At 41.7% G+C, this 21,492-nt stretch overlaps 2 protein-coding genes across 3 annotated transcripts in view; one reads left to right on the plus strand and one right to left on the minus strand.

The window, feature by feature from the left end:
* The window catches only part of mrpl11 (mitochondrial ribosomal protein L11), a 165,053-nt gene that overhangs the window by 34,616 nt on the left and 108,945 nt on the right, over nt 1-21,492 (minus strand). The window lies entirely within an intron of this gene.
* On the plus strand, nt 14,104-19,732 carry tmem265 (transmembrane protein 265). Its single transcript, XM_060926947.1, has 2 exons — nt 14,104-14,406; nt 18,046-19,732. The coding sequence occupies exon 2, from the start codon at nt 18,048-18,050 to the stop codon at nt 19,062-19,064; it is 1,017 nt and encodes a 338-aa protein (XP_060782930.1). The 5' UTR covers nt 14,104-14,406; nt 18,046-18,047; the 3' UTR covers nt 19,065-19,732.

A 21,492-nucleotide genomic window follows, 5' to 3' on the forward strand; every position in this document is an offset into this window, starting at 1 on the left:
AATCAGGCAATGGCTGTAAAATAAGTTACATGCCTGACAATGCCCATATCCGCTGTTAGAGGCAATAATTCTGAAGTTTAAAACAGCCAGAGCTGTAATTAACTTTAATTAGCTCTTCCAGCAACACCATTATCCAAAATATGTATATAAAAAAAGTGGCTTCATGACCAGAGAATCAAACTTCTGACACGGTCATCCCAATGCCCGGATCTAAGCCCCATTGAAAACCCGTGGAGTGAACGGAGAAGGAAATTTCCACAACAGAGGACCTAAAACCCTGAAGGATCTTACTGAGCAGTCTCAGAGTCCTTGCTTCGTATTCTAAAATTTCAACATGCATTATAAGAGAAGACTCACTGAGAGGTTGCACGAATTACTAAAATGTTTTGCTCTTTTGGATAAGGGCATTTTAAATTTTCATAGGATACATTTACTTCAATGAAAGGTTAGATTTCTCTCATATTTTCAGTGTAAAATTAAGCTACTTAAGCACAAAGCTGTTTTATAACCTTTTTACCCATCATTAAAGAGGGTGGAAATAATTCTGGAGCTGACTGGGGTTTGATGGACAAATTGTTATAATGTGGGATGTTTTCGATACAGATAAATAGACATCCATGTCCGTTTATCCATATAAATAAATATAGCTGTATGTTTGCATATGTGATGTGTATATGCATAAGCATCAGTCATACTGTATGTACAATACAGACAGTGCAAACAAATTTTCTCACCGAACACATTAAAGATACCAGCCTAACTCAACAAAGAGCAGTTCTGTGAAGCATAAATGCTGATTTAATGAGCTCTGTCCTATGAGTACAGGGACTGATCCTTTTAGCTGAATTTAGAGCTGAAGATTGCATAGAGCACAATACAGAGAGCTACAGTGCCTTGCAAAAGTATTCACCCGCCTCAGCTTTTTACCTATTTTGTTATATTACAACCTGCAATTTAAATGTTTTTAAATTTGAATTTTATGTAATGGATCTGCACAAAATAATCTAAGTTGGTGAAGTGAAATGAGAAAAAAAAATTTAAATAAAAAAAAACCTGAAAATTGGTGTGTGCATATGTATGCACCCCCTTTGCTATGAAGCCCCTAAATTGTTCTGGTGCAGAGCAATTCCAGCGCTATGGACGTGACACTTGAACTCAAAATGGCAACAAATGACCCAGTGCATGTTTTATTGTCTCCCAGTATTTAAACAGGTGTTGCATATTTTAAGGCTGTACCATACTGGAGAAGTGATAGAACAAGAACAATTCCCATAGTACATCTAGGGCATGCCAGAAAGTGCCAATAAAAGATGCGTTATGGATGTGACAGAAAAAGTATCACTTTTCTTGGGTGACTGTACATTTTTATCAAACTCTGTGAAATCGTAAACCTAATGTCGAAATGGAGATATCCGTTTGACAGAGGGGTCCAAGGTGAATATTAAAAAATCTTTGTTTAAAATATTTTGTATTTCATGCAGAGTTTCGGAAGGAAAAGTCAGCGTTATGGATGTGACGAAATTCCGTTATGGATGTGACGCGTCTGAAATAGACATGGCATATGTTTAGAAAATCAGCAATTTAACCACCATAACCCTTTGAAAAACTCTCTAAATATCAGCTAAAACTATCAAAGTTCTTAAATAATATTTAGGATGGCTATTGTTTTGCTGTTTTGTGGATTTTAGCATACATTTCTGTGGCTTGTGGCAATAATATAGAATTGTACATGATCAAAGTTGATTTTAGCTTGGGTTTTACATTATAAGAAAGAAAGACTGACAGTGACATATTAGGTTGGTTACAAATTGGTTCAGCTTGTTCACATCTGTAAAATACAGGCCTAGGTGATATCTCTGGGAGTGGTTTTGATGTATTACATGTTGCTTTATTTTTGCATGGTGAGGTTGACATTTACATGGAATTGCCCTGCAACCAGTTATCTTCAGAAGTCACATAATTAGTGAAATAAAGTCCACCTGTGTGCAATCTAAGTGTCACATGATCTGTTATATTATATATATATATATATATATATATATATATATATATATATATTAGGGTTGGGTATCACCAGATACCTCACGATATGATACTATGGTGATATTTTGCCCACGATAACATCACGGTACAGTGATTCTGCAATAATCGATATATTGCAAGAAATTTCAACCACATCACAATATCTGTGTCACTGAAGAAAATCAGAATTCATTGACCACTGTAAAATTACATTTCACATACTACATTACACACTCTTGCCAGACATATATTTGTCTCTATTCCACTGCTGGCAAAACCAAGAGTTGCTTCACTACAACATACAGAAAATTCCCATTTCTGTGCTAGTATTATCAACTTTTCTGTAAGCATGGACACATCAGTGCTGCTTAACAAGCAGAATCAAATTGTTTTATGAAAACTTAAAACTTGCACTGCAGACTGCACATACATTTCAGTGCTAACACTAATATCAATTTGTTCTTTGTAAACTTGAGAACATATACCTGAGAACATTTAACTTCTGCTTATTTTGCAGGAACAACACACTGTCTGAAACACATTGAAAAGTGCAGTGGGCATCTTAATTGGAGCATCTTAATTTAATTGGAGCGAAACAGGTTTTGCAAAGTGCATTCTCTTTGTCCGGCTCACTGTTTTTTTTTCTCCTTTCCTTTGGAATCCAAAGTGCCTCCAAACACCTGCCTTAAAGTTCGGCGGCGTCTCTAGGTTTATGTTAACAGCCATGCTTGCCTGTTTTTTTTCCCTCACTGCAACCGCCGGGGAAAAAAGAGAAGACGAAGAGTGCCTTGCAGTGAGGTAGCGGCACAGCGACACCTCGCAGAGCAGAGGTGCGGAAGTCGTACTGGATTTACAACCCGTCTGAAACATGATTTTATTATTTGAAAAAATATCGATATTCAAATTTTGAGTATCGATATTGAATCGGAAGACAAAGTATCGCGATATATCACCGTATCGATATTTTTGCACACCCCTTATATATATATATATATATATATATATATATATATATATATATATATATATATATAAAATTAGTGCTGTCAAAGTTAACACAATAATAACGTGTTAACGCGATCTCAATTTAACGCGATTAAAAAAAATAGCGCCGTTAACGCAAATTCTAATTTGGCCCTGCGAGTCACCCGTAGTTCCTGTTGAGGCTTGTCGCGCGCTGCTTCAATAAGAGTACGTGTGAGTGATGGAGAAAGGCATAGACATATAAACATCCTCGCTGCCATATTGGATGTGGCAAAGTGGAGATTCTTCACCCGTCTCTGGTATAGCGTCTAGACAGTAGCCGAGAATAAAGATGCCTCATTCATGTGCTGCGTTTAACTGTACCAACAGGTTTACCGTCCAAACGAGATCACATGGGATTACCTTTCACAGGTGAGACTGGAAAAATACTTTTCAATACTGTTCCTTCAGTCTTCAGTTTCCCAGCTCAGCTCCACCGGGTAGGTGTAGAGTTATAAGCAGTGAGCATTAGATAATACAGTGCCACACTATGATGAACGTTTTTGAACGTATGATGAATGTTTTTATTTTTGTTATGTTTTTTCTTCTTTTATGGCAAATGCTTCTCTTCAAAAGAAACTAATGAAGAGTAAAATAAAACATTTTTTTTATTTTCACAGTGATATGCACTTTATTTTTCATCCCTTGGTTTTCTCATCTAATATGGAAGTTATGGATGTCAGTGGCTGTGACAAGACGTGTTATGCTCTGCAATAAAAAAAAAAAAAAACATTGGTACAAAGCAAGCCCATTCAATTTTTTATGCTGATAAGAGAATTACAATAGTTTTTCATGTGACAAAAATGTGCGATTAAATTGCGATTAATCGCGAGTTAACTATGACAGTCGCGACATTAATCGCGATTAAATATTTTAATCGCTTGACAGCACTAATATATATATATATATATACACACACACACACACACACACACACATCTCTCTCTCTCTCTCTCTCTCTCTCTCTCTATATATATATATATATATATATATATATATATATATATATATATATATATATATATACACACACACACACACACATACACACTTTTTCTGAAAGGCCCCAGAGGCTGCAACTCAACTAAGCAAGAAGCACCACTAACCAAACAACACCATGAAGACTAAGGAGCTTTCCAAACAAGTCAGGGGCAAAGTTGTTGAGAAGTACAAGTCAGGGTTGGGTTATAAAAAAAAAAATCCAAATCTTTGATGATCCCAGGGAGCACCATCAAATCCATCATCATCAAATGGAAAAAAAACATGGTACCACAACAAACCTGACAACAGACAGCCGCCCACTATAACTCACGGACCAGGCAAGGAGGGCATTAATTAGAGAGGCAGCACAGAGACACCAAAGGTAACACTGAAGGAGCTGCAGAGTTCCACAGCAGAGACTGGAGTATCTGTCCATAGGACCACAATAAGCCGTACACCCCACAGAGCAGGGCTTTATGGAAGAGTGGCCAGAAAAAAAGTCATTGCTTAAGAAAACACGTTTGGAGTTTACCCAACAGCATGTGGCAGACTCCCCAAACACATGGAAGAACATTCTCTGGTCAAATGAGACTAAAATTGAACTTTTTGGCCATCATGGGAAATGCCATGTGTGGTGCAAACCCAACACCCTGAGAACACCATCCCTACAATCTAGCATGGTGGTGGCAGCATTATGCTGTGGGGACATTTTTCATCTGCAGGGACAGGAAAGCTGGTCAGGACTGAAGGAAAGATGGATGGCACTAAATACAGGGCAATTCTGGAGGAAAACCTGTTTGAGTCGGCCAGAGGTTTGAGACTGGGACGAAGGTTCATGTTCCAGCAGGACAATGACCCTAAACATACTGGAGTGGTTTAAAGGGAAACATTTAAATGTGTTGGAATGGCCTAATCAAAGCCCAGACCTCAATCCAATTGAGAATCTGTGGTCAGACTTGAAGAATGCTGTTCACCAGCGGAACCCATCCAACTTGAAGGAGCCGGACCAGTTTTGCCTTGAGGAATGGGCAAAAATCCCAGTGGCTAGATGTGGCAAGCTGATAGAGACTTATCCAAAGCGACTTGCAACTATAATTGCCGCAAAAGGCGGCTCTACAAAGTACTCACATTATGGGGGTGAATAGTGTTGCACTTTGAATTTTTCTGTTATTTTGTCCTATTTGTTGTTTGCTTCACAATTAAAAAAAAAATTTCACATCTTCAAAAGCTGTAGGCATGTTCTGTAAATGAAATGATTCAAGCCCTCAAACAATCCATTTTAATTCCAGGTTGTGAGGCAACAAAACCCGAAAAATGCCAAGGGGGGGGGGGGGGGATACTTTTGCAAGGCACTGTAACTAAAATGCATATACTGACAAGAACCAGGCTTGTAGTACTCAAATCCAGGACTCGGACTTGAGTCTGACTTGTGCGCTAATTTTAAGGACTTGAGCACTGATGACTCCGACCTGGACTCGTGCATTACCTGCATTCGGACTCGTAAATTGGAGACGAGGACTCTGATTTTTTCTTTATTTTTTGTAACATGCCATAATAATTTGGCATAAGCTATTTATATCTACATTAATTTTTATACTAATTTCGTGCAAGAGAATGCACATTCACCTGTTCATACGTCATGTTCAGGAACAAACTAACGTTAACGGCGCTAAAACGCCTGGAGAGAACGGCCCTAGGATTGTCCGCTTTACTTATACAGACTTCTCGTGCAGTGGGGAAAAAAATACACTGCTGTGTGTTCCATATGTAGAAGAACTATCGAGGAGACGACGGGGACAACCTCAAACTTCAGCTGTCATTTGGCAAGACTCCACCCAGAGAAGTAAGTGACACGCTATGTTCATTGCCCTGTTGATAGCGGGGCTTGCTGACCGATGAACTAGCTCGTGTTAACCCTCTCTCATGTTATTTGCCCTGTTGATAGTGGGCGGGGCTTGTTGGTCGATGAACAAGCTTTTTATCCGTAGTCTGTTAACTCGAACGGGGCAGTCGAGCAGTAACGTTAGTCCAACACAGTAACAGACGGTTTCACATAAAGGCAGCAACAGCCGCCATCAAATGGTGCGGCTGGAGTCTTGTTCTCGGACTTGACTCGAAATTGACTCGAAAATTTTCTTTAATAACTCGGACTTGAACGCTGGGGACTCGAGACCGGACTCGATGTTTAGTGACTTGACTACAAGAACATATGAATTTAAAAAAGAGCACTTTTGCAAAAGCAATTTTTCATTCAGAGCTAATTTTTGCTTTAGCATGAGATCAATAGGCTACTTGAATCCATAAAAGTAATCAGCTCTTGTTAGGCACCTTTTTTATTTGTTGTAGTTGAACCTTTTGGTCAAAGTCTGTACTTTATTGCGTACATATTTTTCCTAGTAATGGTAACACCACTGCACCCTCCAGAACCAGAATCTGACACAGAAAGATTTGCACTCGAAGGACAATAAAAGCCACTTAAATAATTTAATAGAAAACAATCAAGTTGGCATCAAAACTATCTGGCATTTCCACTGTCATTTGAAGGTAAATTAGGTTACTGTCTCAATAATACATCAGGAGACGATGATAAATCAAATAGAAATCACAGAAATAAACGAGGCAATGCCGAACTTTCAAAATCCATTATATAAATATTATACAATGGTTAAAACTGGTCCCTCAATCTACTGTTAAATTTCTTCTTTTCCGAACAAAAATTCAAAAGATAACTTTTGAATCCACCTTTTATAAATTTGACTGGAAATGTAAACAGGGTGCAGTTTTGAGTGTGTTTATTCAGGAACAAACACTCTAGGCCAGAGCAGGTACCATAGCTTCAGAATAGATAGCTTTGAAGTTTTTCAATGTCTGCTCCTTCAGGTAAGCCATGGAGCTATAGGGGCACGACAATCACAAAGGAAAACACAGAAGAATAGAAGTAGCACTAGGTTCGGTGGATTAAATGCAACATATCTTTGCAGCATCTCACTGTTGTGCTGTACTTTTGGAATTCAGGTCTACCCTTCACTGCTACAGTACATCATTTTAACAAGAAAAGGTAATGAAAAATGTGCGTGTACATGAGTTACCCCCCAAACCTTTTTACATATACACTTTTAAATGCTTTTTCCAAAAAGAGCTTTAAAAAAAAAAAACCTTAACTGAAGTTCTTCAAGGTAACACTGCTTTTAGCTGAAATTGTTAAAAGCACAGAGCAGTGTTTAGAGGCCAAATATGAACAGAGGAAAGAACGAGATTTATGGGACAATGACCAAGCATGGCAGTTGAGCAATGTGTGAAACTGCACGAGTGAAGCGGTTAATGAGAAATGGCCATTTTTAAGGCATAGGAAAATTTAGTTTAGGCAACATTTAAAATGAATGTGGTACCGTGTGTAGAACAGGACATGTACATGAGCATGACGGAAGATGGAAAAGAGAATCAACTACACCATGTATGTGAACATGGGCAATTCATTGCCATGGCAAAGGACGGCAGGGTATAATCAGAGACGGGGTTAATTAAACTGTGCAAGTGTGAGGCACTCTCGTTAATTACCCTGATTCCTGTTTTCCTAATTTTCATTTGCTGCAATATCCCTCGTCTCATCACATAACTTCCTACCAGGACGGCATGCCGTTGATTAACTTCAGAATTATTAAATTCCCGGATTCCAACGTAAGACTTCAAACTTGGAGAGGGCACCCAGCGAAGGTGGTTCAGGCAATAAAGCCAAAAAGGTACAGTATGAGCTATGGCATGATGCAAAACTGCATTTGAAAACACCTAGATGATTGATGTCCGTGAAGAAAATATTTATGTCCTGGACAAAGTATTCTCTGACCGACACTGAGCTGTTCAACTCTTGAAACAAAACCTTTTAGATCGACCGCTCAAGCAGAACTATTTGGACAAGGCGTAGACTACTAGATCAACACATCAAAGCTGCAATCTATTTGGGCTTCCCTTGTTTTCAGGTAGACCATCTGTGTGTAAACTGTGCGCGCGCGCATGCTGACAGCTCACTGGTCCTGTGTATGACAGATGGCCATGGGGTATACGAGCAGGTTGTTGGATTGAGACTTGTTTTGTGCTAGAGGACATCTGAGCAGCAATCAGGTCCTCAACACTCCAGAGTTATCCTTCACATCCTTCCAAACTTCACTGCTCCTGTCAGGGGGTGGGGTGGGGGGGAGTGATGACTCTGCAATGCCGGACAATTTCAACTCCCTCCTTCCCACTTCTCCGTGCCCTCGATTTCCCTTTCTCTTCCTATGCTGAGAGAGAAAAGGAGAGAGACTAGAGCTCATTGACCTTCAAAGACACCCATTGGGACTAAAGACAAAGCTTGAGAGTGTAGCAGAGAGGGGCAGGGAAAAAAAAAATTGAAGTTGGGTAATAGAAAATCTCTCCGTGAAAATCAGTGAAGCACACAGATGATTGTGACAAGAAAGATGACTTGGCCTCCCCTTTTTCTCTCCATGGGTCTGATTAAACCACACACTCAAATGACCCCTGCAACCAAAAGAAGATGAGGTGGAAGGTTGTAAAGAAAATAGCACATGCACACAGAGACAGAGAGAGAGAGAGAGAAAGAGAGAAAGATTGCGATTGTTCCAGAAGATTCCTTTTGAATTTATATGTTAAGACGATGAAAACTGGCACGCCAGAGCATTTACAGAGGGCAAGGAACAGATAACAAGATCATGCTCAATTTCCTTCGATGACGCTGTGCAAATTACATCTGAAAATAAATCACCTCCTCTCATAAATTCAATACTATTCCAAGACTGGGGGGAAAGGTAATACGTTTGAGCATCAGTTCATCTCTGAGCTGTTGCAAAAATTAGAAAGAACAACAAAAGATCATCAACAAATATGCCTAATATATAGATTTAGGCACTGCCTAAAAGCAGAGCACCCATCTGTTTCTGGGTTGTAGAATTTTCTTATATCATAGCCAGTCTCTCTTGTTTTATTTCTTTACTGGCTAGCACTGGCCACTAGGCGGTGTATGTGACTGGTAATTACTAACACTGGCCACTAGGCGGTGTGTATAACTGGTAATTACTAACACTGGCCACTAGGCGGTGTGTGTGACTGTAATTACTAACACTGGCCACTAGGCGGTGTGTGTGACTGGTAATTACTAACACTGGCCACTAGGCGGTGTGTGTGACTGGTAATTACTAAGACTGGCCACTAGGCGGTGTGTGTGCCTGGTAATTACTAAGACTGGCCACTAGGCGGTGTGTGTGCCTGGTAATTACTAACACTGGCCACTAGGCGGTGTGTGTGACTGGTAATTACTAACACTGGCCACTAGGCGGTGTGTGTGCCTGGTAATTACTAACACTGGCCACTAGGCGGTGTGTGTGCCTGGTACTTACTAACACTGGCCACTAGGCGGTGTGTTTGACTGGTAATTACTAACACTGGCCACTAGGCGGTGTGTGTGACTAATTACTAACACTGGCCACTAGGCGGTGTGTGTGCCTGGTAATTACTAACACTGGCCACTAGGCGGTGTGTGTGACTGGTAATTACTAACACTGGCCACTAGGCGGTGTGTTTGACTGGTAATTACTAACACTGGCCACTAGGCGGTGTGTGTAACTGGTAATTACTAACACTGGCCACTAGGCGGTGTGTGTGTGACTGGTAATTACTAACACTGGCCACTAGGCGGTGTGTGTGACTGGTAATTACTAACACTGGCCACTAGGCGGTGTGTATGACTGGTAATTACTAACACTGGCCACTAGGCGGTGTGTATGACTGGTGGTACACGTACAAACCACAAAAAAATCGACTCGATGGGTTTACCATTTTTTCTTAGGCATGGTGCTCCGCTGGAGCTCCACTATGAAGAAAGAAAGAAAAGAAAGAAAGGGGTGCTCAGATCAGGACCTAAAATCACGAGAGCGGCAGCTACAATTAATTATCGACAGTCCATTATTATCGACACCTTTTCAGATTTACCGATAAAAAAACAAATTTTACGAAGGTGAGTTTCAGTTACAACGGTTATTATTGGTTAATTAATCAACTGGAAGACCCCCCCTCACCCTTTGATCTTGCCATCTGATGACACAGCTCGTTACCGGAGATGGATTTTTATTTAAATTTTTTTTTAAAGCACGATCAGCAAGTTGAGAAAAACCTGAACATCATAGTAGGTAAGCATGGTGGAACGCTCATGGACATGTTTTTACTTTTCAAATTCACCGATATTTCATGATCTCGTTGTCGAAACTCTTTCATTTGACAGTCACCATTTTGTATCTAAACGCACGTCTGAGAAGTCACGTGAGGTGTCGATAATAGTGATCACTTTCACCGGTGTCCACCATTATTGACACCCTGTGGAATTAAGTGACATTTACAACTGTTATGGATTGATCTTCTGTGATGACCTGGCGACTTGTCCAGGGTGTACCCCGCCTTTCGCCCATAGTCAGCTGGGATAGGCTCCAGCTTGCCTGCGACCCTGTACAGGATAAGCAGCTACAGATAATGGATGGATTGATGGTCTATAGCTGTCAAAGGCCTCGGCCTTAAAACCGGTTACCGCAGTGACGTCACGCACTCAGGGCTGGCTGGCTCAGTGGGGCAGCTCAAATGCCAACTTTGCAGTTGATTTTAACTCCCCCCAAAAAAAAAAAAAAAAATATATATATATATATATATATATATATATATATATATATATATATATATTTTTATTCTCATTTATGCAGCATACAAGAGTCAAGGATGGAGATACTATCCACTCAGAAATGTATTTAAAAATAAAGGTTCTGCATATCTGCTTTAAGGTGTCGATAATTGTACCCGCCGCTCTAGTATGCATGTATGTATGAATAAATATCCATCCATTATCTGTAGCCGCTTATCCTGTACAAGGTCGCAGGCAAGCTGGAGCCTATCCCAGCTGACTACGGGTGAAAGGCGGGGTACACCCTGGACAAGTCACCAGGTCATCACAGGGCTGACACATAGACACAGACAACCATTCACACTCACATTCACACCTATGGTCGATTTAGAGTCACCAGTTAACCTAACCTGCATGTCTTTGAAAGACTGTCGGGGAAACCGGAGCACCCGGAGAACATGCAAACTCAACACAGAAAGGCCGTCGCTCGCCGCTGGGCTCGAACCCAGGACCTTCTTGCACTACTCCTTCACAGCCTTATCTTTATATATTTTGCTGCTCTAACAATGCAAATTTTCCATTGTGGGATAATAAAAGGCCATCACTGTGCCACCCCTGTCTCATCTCATTATCTCTAGCCGCCAGTGGCGGCTGCTGGTTTTTAAAACAGGGGAAGCCCATTTTATGCATTCATCGTAAAACCTGTAGGCCGGATATCAAAGCATAGAAAGGTGTGCCCCATTAGCATAGTGAACTAGACAACCCTACCTAGTGGCAGAAAGTATTTTTGCTTGTACATTTCATGTTATAGTCTGGCTTGCCAGGCTAGTGCCTCATATCCTTAATCAAAAATATCAAACATCCAAAAATCACTGGCTATTCAACGAAGTCTGGAAATTCATAACCAGGTAGGCTATGCAACACACAGAACCTTGAATATTATGCCCAGGTATAACCTATAACACAGAGCCCACCATTCTCTTAACATTACTGAACAATATACACACTTCAGATTCATGAACACTATTTATACACAAATTCTGCCCTCCGCTCCTTTTCCAGAAAATGGTCTGTGACCCTGTCATACCAGCTGGTTGTGCTTTCCAGAGACTTCACCAATTTCTGTTAGCAGCTAGCACTGCAGATCCCAATAAGGCTCAAGCTAGCCTACAACCAGATTGAACTACAAATGAAATAAACGAGTGAATTCACGAATGATCAAACTGATAGAATGGATGAAAGTTAACAGAGCACAACGAGTAATATTTACATTTATTTACAGAGTAATGTACAGAGACATCAATGAGAAGAACCGTTTATATGAAAAGAAATTCGGACAGCACTTTAGCACACGACTACACTTTCTCGACATCCGCTAGGGACTGACTGATCATACTTCCGTGTTCCTCGCCGAAGTACCGCCCTCCTCATGTCTTTCAAACACTACCTCCAATAATCCTTTATCAGCCCGGCTTCTTGTCCCTCCCACTGTCTCGTTTAGTCCCAGAGAAGCCCGGCTTCCCTGGAAGTGACGATTTTGTTGATTTTAACCAATAACAACTAGCCGAAATTGGCTGTTCAGAGCCGTCTCGTAGACTGCAACGGATACCTGGCTGCCAGTCAGTGTTGCCAGATACTGCTGACGTTTTCCATCCCAAAATATGTTCAAAACCCTCCAAAATGCACTTAAAACCGCCCAATCTGGCAACACTGCTGCCAGTCCATAGAGCCCATTGAAATAAGAAAGGTTACAGCCTGGCAGCAAAGGTGATTCTCGTAGCGAACTGCAAGTTCGTCAGACATCACTCAAATAAGTTACAGGATAGTTATGAACATAAATACAATCTTGGGCATATATTATGTTACGCAAGTTATTGTTTTAATGAGAATTCAACGTCGTAGACGCCGCAGTTTGGGGAGAGAATTTTAGGGGAAGCTCGGCTTCCCTTGTTGTCTCTGAGAAATCGCCCCTGCTAGCTGCTTTATCCTGTTCTACAGGGTCGCAGGCAAGCTGGAGCCTATCCCAGCTGACTACGGGCAAGGGCTGACACATGGACACAAACAACCATTCACACTCTCATTCACACCTACGGTCAATTTAGGTGGGGTTTACATTAGACCGTATCAGCGGATCATCAGATTAACGTTTTTAAAACGATTAGTGTGCACACAGCAACACCAATACACGATTCGCCTGCACACAGCAACACCAATACACGATTCGCCTGCACACAGCAACACCAATACACGGATACGCTCGGCTCCGCAGGCATCCTGTGCTCCAAATCACTCCGCCCTGAACAGCGAGTGCCCTCTGGAGGGTGCGCACTCCGACCCTGCGCAGCTCACAGAGCGCGCGAGTGTAGTGCACAAGCAGTGATTCGGGACTGAGCCGCTGTGTGTGTGTGTGATCCCAGCGCAGATCACTTACCACTTGCAAGTGGAAGGATGGCAAGCCTAAAGACAATCATAACTACACAATGGGCAGTATTTGCATCAGTATTTGCAGTATTTTCATACTTTTATACTCTTTAATGAAAGGTGATACAAGGCGGTAGTCCGCGCCGTTTTTCAGCAGTCGCGTCACATGACCAACGCCAGCGAATCAGGAAGGTGGATGTCACAGTGACGTTGTCCAATGACGATGCCAGCTAGAGCTCAGCACAGCGTATCCGCGTATTCTCAATGTTTACACAGCACCGGATCAGACACGATCTGGATTGAATACGTGGACGCTGGCGGATTCCCGTTTCCCGGCGTTTTAATGTAAACGGACAGTGCATCCGCGAAGAAAACGAGACAGATACGGTCTAAGGTAAACTTGGCCTTAGAGTCACCAGTTAGCCTAACCTGCTAACTAACCTTTGGACTGTGGGGGAAACCGGAGCACCCGGAGGAAACCCTTGCTGGCCACTGGGCTCGAACCCAGAACCTTCTTGCTGTGAGGCGAAAGCGCTAACCACTACACCACCGTATGTATACATCTCAGAGTTACAAAATAATCCGGATACGCAATAATTTATGACTGAATGCAGAGTAATCTGGGATTCTCTTCTCTGTGGCTTTGACTGAATCAACAGCCTGCAAACCAAGGCTTCTGCCTTCCCTGCCCAAACACACTGAGAATTCAAACCGGCCCGCCTGCTATTCCGAGCAGCTTGGCCAGAAGAGTGTGTGTGTGTGTGTGAGAGAGAGAGAGAGAGAGAGAGAGAACTAAATGGAGGGATGGAAGAGAGGAGGAGAGAAGAGAGGAGGAGAGAAGAGGAGGAGAGCGAGTGCACGTCGGCTGCCTACAAATCACGCGCCGCAATCATAAACTCGAGCCATGCGCGCGCGCTTCATGACATTATTTTCCACACGCTGGCGAGCTCGTGCCATCGCCGGAATTAAACTTTTAACATCCGGCCTGGTGCAGCGGAAGAGCGCGTGAAGCTGGTGCGCGCGCGACTATCAGTCGGCGCTCGCGCGAGGTTTTGGGGCGGAAAAAAAAAAAAAAAAGGCTCGCGGGCTGTGAGGCGGAGAGCATCCGCAGAGTTTACACCGACCCGACCGGAAGGACGCGCGGCTTCAGGTTTGACCCATGTAGCCACTCAGCTCTTTCGCGGAGCCTCAATGGCTTCTTTGGATTTACCGGTCTGTGATGAGTTCGAAGCGCAGCGGCATTTTATCCAACAAACAAACGAATTATTCTGGACCAACTGGACTGAAAACATCAAATTAAGGTAAAACACAAATCTGCTGACACTATCCAGACACTGAGACTGCTGTTTACGAAATATTCTGCCTCCAAACACTCCGTAACAAACTTCTAGTCGTGGCTGAACCGCTGCCACACAAACTTTACAATTAAACTTTACACTCAACCTGGTAATAACAGTTAAATACACTGCAGAGAACACCTGTGTGTGTGTGTTTTCAAATTTGACCCATTTAAAAACAAACAAACAAACAAACAAACACACCCACCTACCTGTCCATCCAAAGCATCACCAGATGACTGTTTTGACCCTTCATCCAGACCATAACACTGATCTTACATAAGCAGGAAACCACTCAGATTATATTTGTAATCCTCATGAGATGAGATATCAACACACAGCTGAAGACTGATCCGGTTCGGTGGGTTTGGCCCAAACCCACAGAACACGGTCGTGTTCATCTGTCCGACAACCCGTCTCGGTTTCTCAATACCAAGATGTCCATCTGCGTCTTTTTCTATTGAACGGAAGGACAGCAGGGAATCTGTGCTTGAATAATGCATGCGAGCTCACACTTGTGGACCCCAAACTCGCAGTAAAACAGGACACGGTGTCTACTGGAACGCCGGACGTCCAGTCGCTATTGATGTCTGGAGTACCTTCAAGCGAACGTCTGCGTTTATATCAAAGTGAATTACGGGTTGAAAGCTGTGTGAAAACCCTCCTCTATCCCATCAACCAGACATGCAAGGCTTGGATTTGATACCGCAATCGTTATCAGACATACTGTGTTCAACTCTAATCTTCAGAGACAGGCGTTTTGAAATCCCATTTCGTTTCAGGGCTGGAAGTCTGTAGATCTGATCAGATATCAGCAATGCAGACTCTTCATTACACTGAGAAGACTAATAATCCTAGGTCATTTACCAAACACTTTTCCTTCATGCTACAGATTAATGCATTTAATTTCTAGCGTTCCACAGTATCGAACGCATTTGTCTATTCCTGTGCATGGTTTTGCACTCGGTGGTCTCCTGTGCCTTTTGTCCCTCATTCCTTACCATGTCACTAACCACCTCGCTCCTTTTCCCTAGACTTATTTATGGACTATCACCATCATGCACTAACATTTTATTAGGTCTGTAAAAAGCTAAGGGAATGAATCATTGTCTCTGTCTCCTTCCCTCCCCAATAGGACTCTCACTCTAGTTCTTAGTTCTCTCCGTTTCATTCAGAAAACACACGCTTGTGTAAATCTTTGTGCATACATGACCTGAATATTCGAAAATAAAAACACGTAATTGACTGTAATCCAGTACAAGCCTCCTCATTAGGACAGATTCAATTAATCTCTGCTATGAGTAATGTAATGTATTCACAATGATGCCATTACCACTTTTTTTTTTAAATGTTAATGATTTTCATATTAGGATGCCATTGATCACAGCAGCTCCTAGCACCCAAAGCTGCCCGGTGGACTTCTCAAAGGCCATCGAGCGCAATTGGCCTTTGAGAAGTTGTTCACGTTGGATTTGAGTGTAAAGATTGCAATCAAATCTCCATGCAAGTCAATAAGAAGAATAACCATGTCCTTGGCAGAAATATTGCATTACAGGAGAACTGAAGTCATTTTTAAACTTGCTTTATTTCTTAATTAACATGTTATTCAATTACATTTTCAGTTTTATTAACCTTATATCGTGACTCGTATTGGCATATTGTATTACACTTATCGGCCTTTTCGGTTTTTAGCCATGTTGAATGTAGTTCGTTTGGTCCGTGGCAGGCGTCGGTTATCCGTGCGATCTTCACGAGACTTGTGCGAGACTTCAAACATGACGTGTCGGCGCCGCCATTTTGAAAACTGTTTACACAGCAGCCAGATCGCTATATCATTCTGATTTAGATTCATTTCGAGATTTGCCAGCTTCATCAAGTGATGGAGATTATTCCATACGACTTCGAACCGTTGGTTAAATGAAAAAAAAAAAAAAGCTTTCAGACTCTAGTCCGTCGCGCTGGTATTCATGTCATTACTGTCGCACAATTAAAACGTGCCAGATCAGGCGGCTGGTCGGTTTTCAAAATAATAAATACATGCATGTATTTTTGTGATAAATCCATATTATACTGAGCGCATTTCCCACATTAATCAATACAAAGTTCCTGCATCTTTCAGTTTTTTTAAATCAAGGCTGAATACTTTCTTCCTTGCCGCTGCCTTTTATTAAATCAAAACTGAAAATGTTTTAATTTGATTTTTCAGCGCGACCGCAATGCATGATGGGATATATTGCTTTGGTTAGTGACCATCATTGTAAACTACTTTTCATGATGCATTCTGGGATACTTTGAGTGCACCATACAGGGTGTAAATAATCCTCACTAAGGTTTCAGACAGCACTACATAATGGCATCCCCACTATATAGTGCCCTATATAGTGAGTAGGGGGCGATTTCGGACACAGAAAACTTCTGGCTTGATTACGTCAGCATTCAAAGGAGGGCGCGCACGTCTTTTGACAATGCTGGCAGATGTTGGTCACTTTGATTTCCGCTGTACGTTTTACTTCCGTCCTACGAGGTCTTGCACAGGTCTCGGCGAATCTCGTTTACGGCCATTGCTTTGACATATGGACTGATGTATTTCATAGCATATTTCAGACACTCATAACTTGCTATAGCAGTGACAAAATAGCTGTCAGAAATGCATTCCTACATTTTATAGAATGAATTTTGATTAAAAAAAATTGCCTTCAGTTTCCCTTTAAAGAAGAACGTATACTGTATATACAAGCATGTAATAGCACCTTGTCTTATAGTTTGTTAGAGCTGTGGACTGTATGCATCTGCACCACGTTATAAATGCTACCGTTTCAAAAAACGATCCTGCAAATAAAAGCCGTCTTAATAGTGCTATCCTTCATAACATACTGGCAGTGCAGAGAAAACAAGCTTTAATCAGTGTGCCTGACCTCAATTTTAACACAATTAATTAGTGGTAAATAAGATGGCAACATGGTGATTAGAGTCTTGAGTATAAGACAAATTTGTAACAAGGTGACCTCATGGAAAATGCACAAATATACTAGGATGAAGAAAGCTACTTCTTGAAGAATGGACTTGTGCATTGATAATTTTTAAGGAAGGTAAAAAAACAACTAATTATCCAGTCGTCCATCTCAGCTCTTCAGATGTAGCATTCCATCCGTGTGTATTAAAATAATGCAAAACTGCAAAAAAACAAACACCAAAGATCACATGCGTGTCCAGTTTGTTCCTTCATTCTGCACATCAGCAGACAAAACTACTGCACTGTTGTTCAAATACAGCTGAAATGACAAACCCAGCCACAGGAAGAATGAGTCTACTGCCCGTTACAGAAATGAATATGGAAACATTCACTATGCCAGTTTTTAGATACATTTTTGTTCCAGCTTATCTGGTCCATCATACAACCAGATGTAAGTGAATCATTTTATAGCAGAAGCATGACGAGAGCAACATGTAAATTTTCTCTTTCCTCAGCATATTCGAATTTTATGCTTATTAGTATGCCAAGCCATAGTGAAAAGTATAAACCCTATAACCTCCAAGAGTATCCCCTGATATCTGACATAACTTTGCATTCTAACAGTGTCCTTGTTTCTCCTTCTACTCCAGGCATGTTGCCTTCACCCCAGGTGTGTTTGTCCACCCTGGTGACGGTGAGCACGATGGCTGTGCTTGACCTCTATCTCCTGGAACAGAGCATGCTGGGGCGTGGAAGTAGGGCTTGGCCAGCTGCATGGGCATGCACAGCTGTGGCGCTTGGCGACCTGGGCTTCCTACTGGCGCTTCGTTTTGTGTCGGCTGGCGTGGCGTCAGAGGCACGTTCCTCGAGACGTGCCTTTGCCAGCGCTCTCTGGTTCCTGTTTCTGTCCTTACTGGAGCTCAAGCTTTTCTTTGTGTGCCAGAACTACAGGCATGAACGGCGGCCCGCTGACCCATTGGCGCGCAAGACCCTCACTCTCCTGCTCTCCGTGGGGCTTCCTTCACTCTTCCTGGTTCTGACAGGAGCTGAGCATGTGACGCCGGCACACAGGAAGCAGGAAGTTCGTTCCAGGCTCCTTTGGGTGGCGCTAGACCTGCTAGATGTGCTGGACCTACAAGCTGGTCTGTGGGAGGAGGCTCAGGGTGGTGCAGTGGTGCCATTATGGGTTGATGGTGTTGTCTTCTTCTACTGCTATGTGCTACTGCTTCTCTTGCCCTGTGTCTCACTCACCGAGCTGGCACTTCCAGGCCTGAGGCGAGCACGCAGGGAAGCTGTGTACCCGTGGCTCAGTCTGTTTGCCATCAACGTGATGACGCTGGGGCTCAGGGCTGTGGGTGTACTCTGGTACAGGGACCCAAGGATATCCACAGTGTTTGTGGGGAAGAATGTGCTGGCACTGGCTGTCAAGCTTAGATCAGCTTGGGATATGCACAGGAACGGTAGCGGTGGGGAACAGGGAGAAGGGGGTGAGGGTGGCGGGAGGAACCGAAGCATGGGGATGGATGCAGAGCAAGTGGAGCAAGGGCAGGGTGGCACAACTGCATCCACTCGGGACCACACACTCTTGCGCACTCATGGACAAAGCCATATAAGGCTGGATCATGCTGACAGCTCTCTGGGATCAGCCTACATTTCGCAGGAGCTTTAGATGGACAGACAGATCAGCCACTGTAGATAAGCAACAATGACGGACTTAATTTTTGGTTACTAGTCATCTCTTTGGTCTGGGTTTCGGCCAGAAACAAGTAATAACTCATCTGCTGAGCACGTGTTCTACAATGGAGGATTGCATTCTGATCCTGTTGAATTCATCATCATATGACGAGTCATTTCTGCTATCCGGTGCCTTTTCTATCACTGAAAATCTCATTTAACTGCCAAAAAGCTTTTCGACTGCTTTCCATGTTTATAAACAAAAGAAAAAACACCATAATTAATACAAAATTTTACTGTGTGCACACGTCTTTTTTTTTTTTTTTAATTAACTTTTACCACTTTTCTGGTGAGTTATGCAGATGGCATTTTGTCTGTTCCCAACATTCATTCCCACCATGGTAGTGTCATGTTTTTGGTTTAAAAAATAAATAAGCAAAAATAAATAAGAGAAACACCCCCCCCCCCTTCATCTTTATCATCACATTTGGTGAGTGAGTGAATTTTCTATGCTGGTGAAGTACCAACTCTCCTCTTCATTTTTAATATTGCAGTGCTTTTCATGACATTCTGCAAGTTCCCATCATACACGGTTTACCCTGTCCGCCCGCGTTGTTTTATACGTTTCATTGTCTGTGCTTCCTAACAGCGAGGAATATACATGTAAATCACATGAAAATGTTTTTAAAATGTTTATTACTATAGTTATGATGCATTTTCATACACCTTTTTAATGAAATAAAGGTTACATAAACACATGCTTGTGTCGAGCTAATATAATCATTTTTACATTTTCAGAAGGTTGTTGACCCCGACAGGATGGAATTCAATGAACAGATGAATTAAACCAAGGCGTATACATAATATCCATTACTAAGTGTGCATAGTAAGGATTTAAAAGCGAAATTGCACGAATCAGTAGACAATCAATCAGTCATAAGTATGAAGCTATTCACTGAAAAAAGCTAGAGAATTTGAAACCAGTATTAAATAATTACTATTATTTTTTTCGCGGTCCAAATCCTGCGCTCTAATTGGCTGGCGAGCGGGTCTGTATCCTACGGTATGGACCCCAGTTACAGACCTCGGTTATGGACCTCTGGTGACTCGCTCGTTCACAACAACAAACATAGTAGCAATTTTTGTCAACATATATCTTTTTTATAAGATTTATTGTAAATTTATTGTAAATCTTTGCCAGCATTTCTCAGCATAATAGCATTAATTTTACATCATGGATCGCAATAACGACAGTGTTCACAGTGAAAGTGAGTTTTACTACCCTGAGGAAGAAGAAATAAAATAAAACATTTCAGGAGAAAGCTAAAAACCTCTAACTTGCTAACGCCAAGCAAAAACATGTCTGAATCCTGCATGACTCAATTTTGTATAAATAGGGGACTACATAGGTGGCAAAATGTAGGGTTTTTTTTTCCTGCCATGGAAGTGCACTTGTATACCGAGGAGGAAGCAATTTGCATTACAGCTGTGAATGAGGATTCAAAATGGCGGCTCACTTCAACTCTGCTCGGTTTTCCCTTTTGGGCGCTCTCGTTTTCTGTTAGAATTTGGTAAAGAAAAAATAAATATATTATTTACCAGCTTATGGTCGGTCCATATGGTGAAATACTGTGACCTCGGCCTTGAATACTGACCTCGGCCCAGAGGGCCTCGCTCAGTACTTTCAAGACCTCGGTCACGGTATTTCACGATACAGACCTCCCAGCTGGTAAATGACACATTTATGGTAGGGCACGAACAGTCAGGGACTGATATCCACTCCCCGAACCCCCCAAACATATCATTCAAATAGAAATGTAGTACAATTTTGTGAATATTACAAAAATAGTCCAGAAGGCCTAATTGTACATGAAGATTTTGAACTCTGTCCACAACAGAATTACTTTAATTAAACCAATATACAGAGCCAGTCAAAAGTTTGGACACTTTCTAATTCAATGTTTTTCTTCATCTTTATTAATTAAAAGACACCTTCATATCTTTCAGTAATGATAGATGTCGTTTCTCTTTACTTAATTTAGTGGTTCTTGATATAATATGGATTACTACAGTTGGTAATAGGGATATTTACTGTATTTTCATTATTTACTGTTTGGTCTCACATTAAGAAGGCAAAAAACTGCACTAATTAACTTTTGACAAGGCGCCTGTTAACTGAAAAGCATTCCAGGTGACTACCTCATGAAGCTGGTTACGACAATGCCAATAGTGTGCAAAGCATCATCAAGGTAAACACTGGCTACTTTAAAGAATCTATAATATGAAACATATTGTTTTTAACACTTTCCCTGTGTCTGAAATCGCTCACTCGTTCACTACTCCCTACTCACTATATAGGGAATTACTATATAGAGGACTACGTAGCAAGCTCATTGGTAAAATGAAAAAACGCTTTCGGACAC

Source organism: Neoarius graeffei, chromosome 8 (assembly GCF_027579695.1).
Source record: "Neoarius graeffei isolate fNeoGra1 chromosome 8, fNeoGra1.pri, whole genome shotgun sequence".
Taxonomy (NCBI): Eukaryota; Metazoa; Chordata; class Actinopteri; order Siluriformes; family Ariidae; genus Neoarius; species Neoarius graeffei.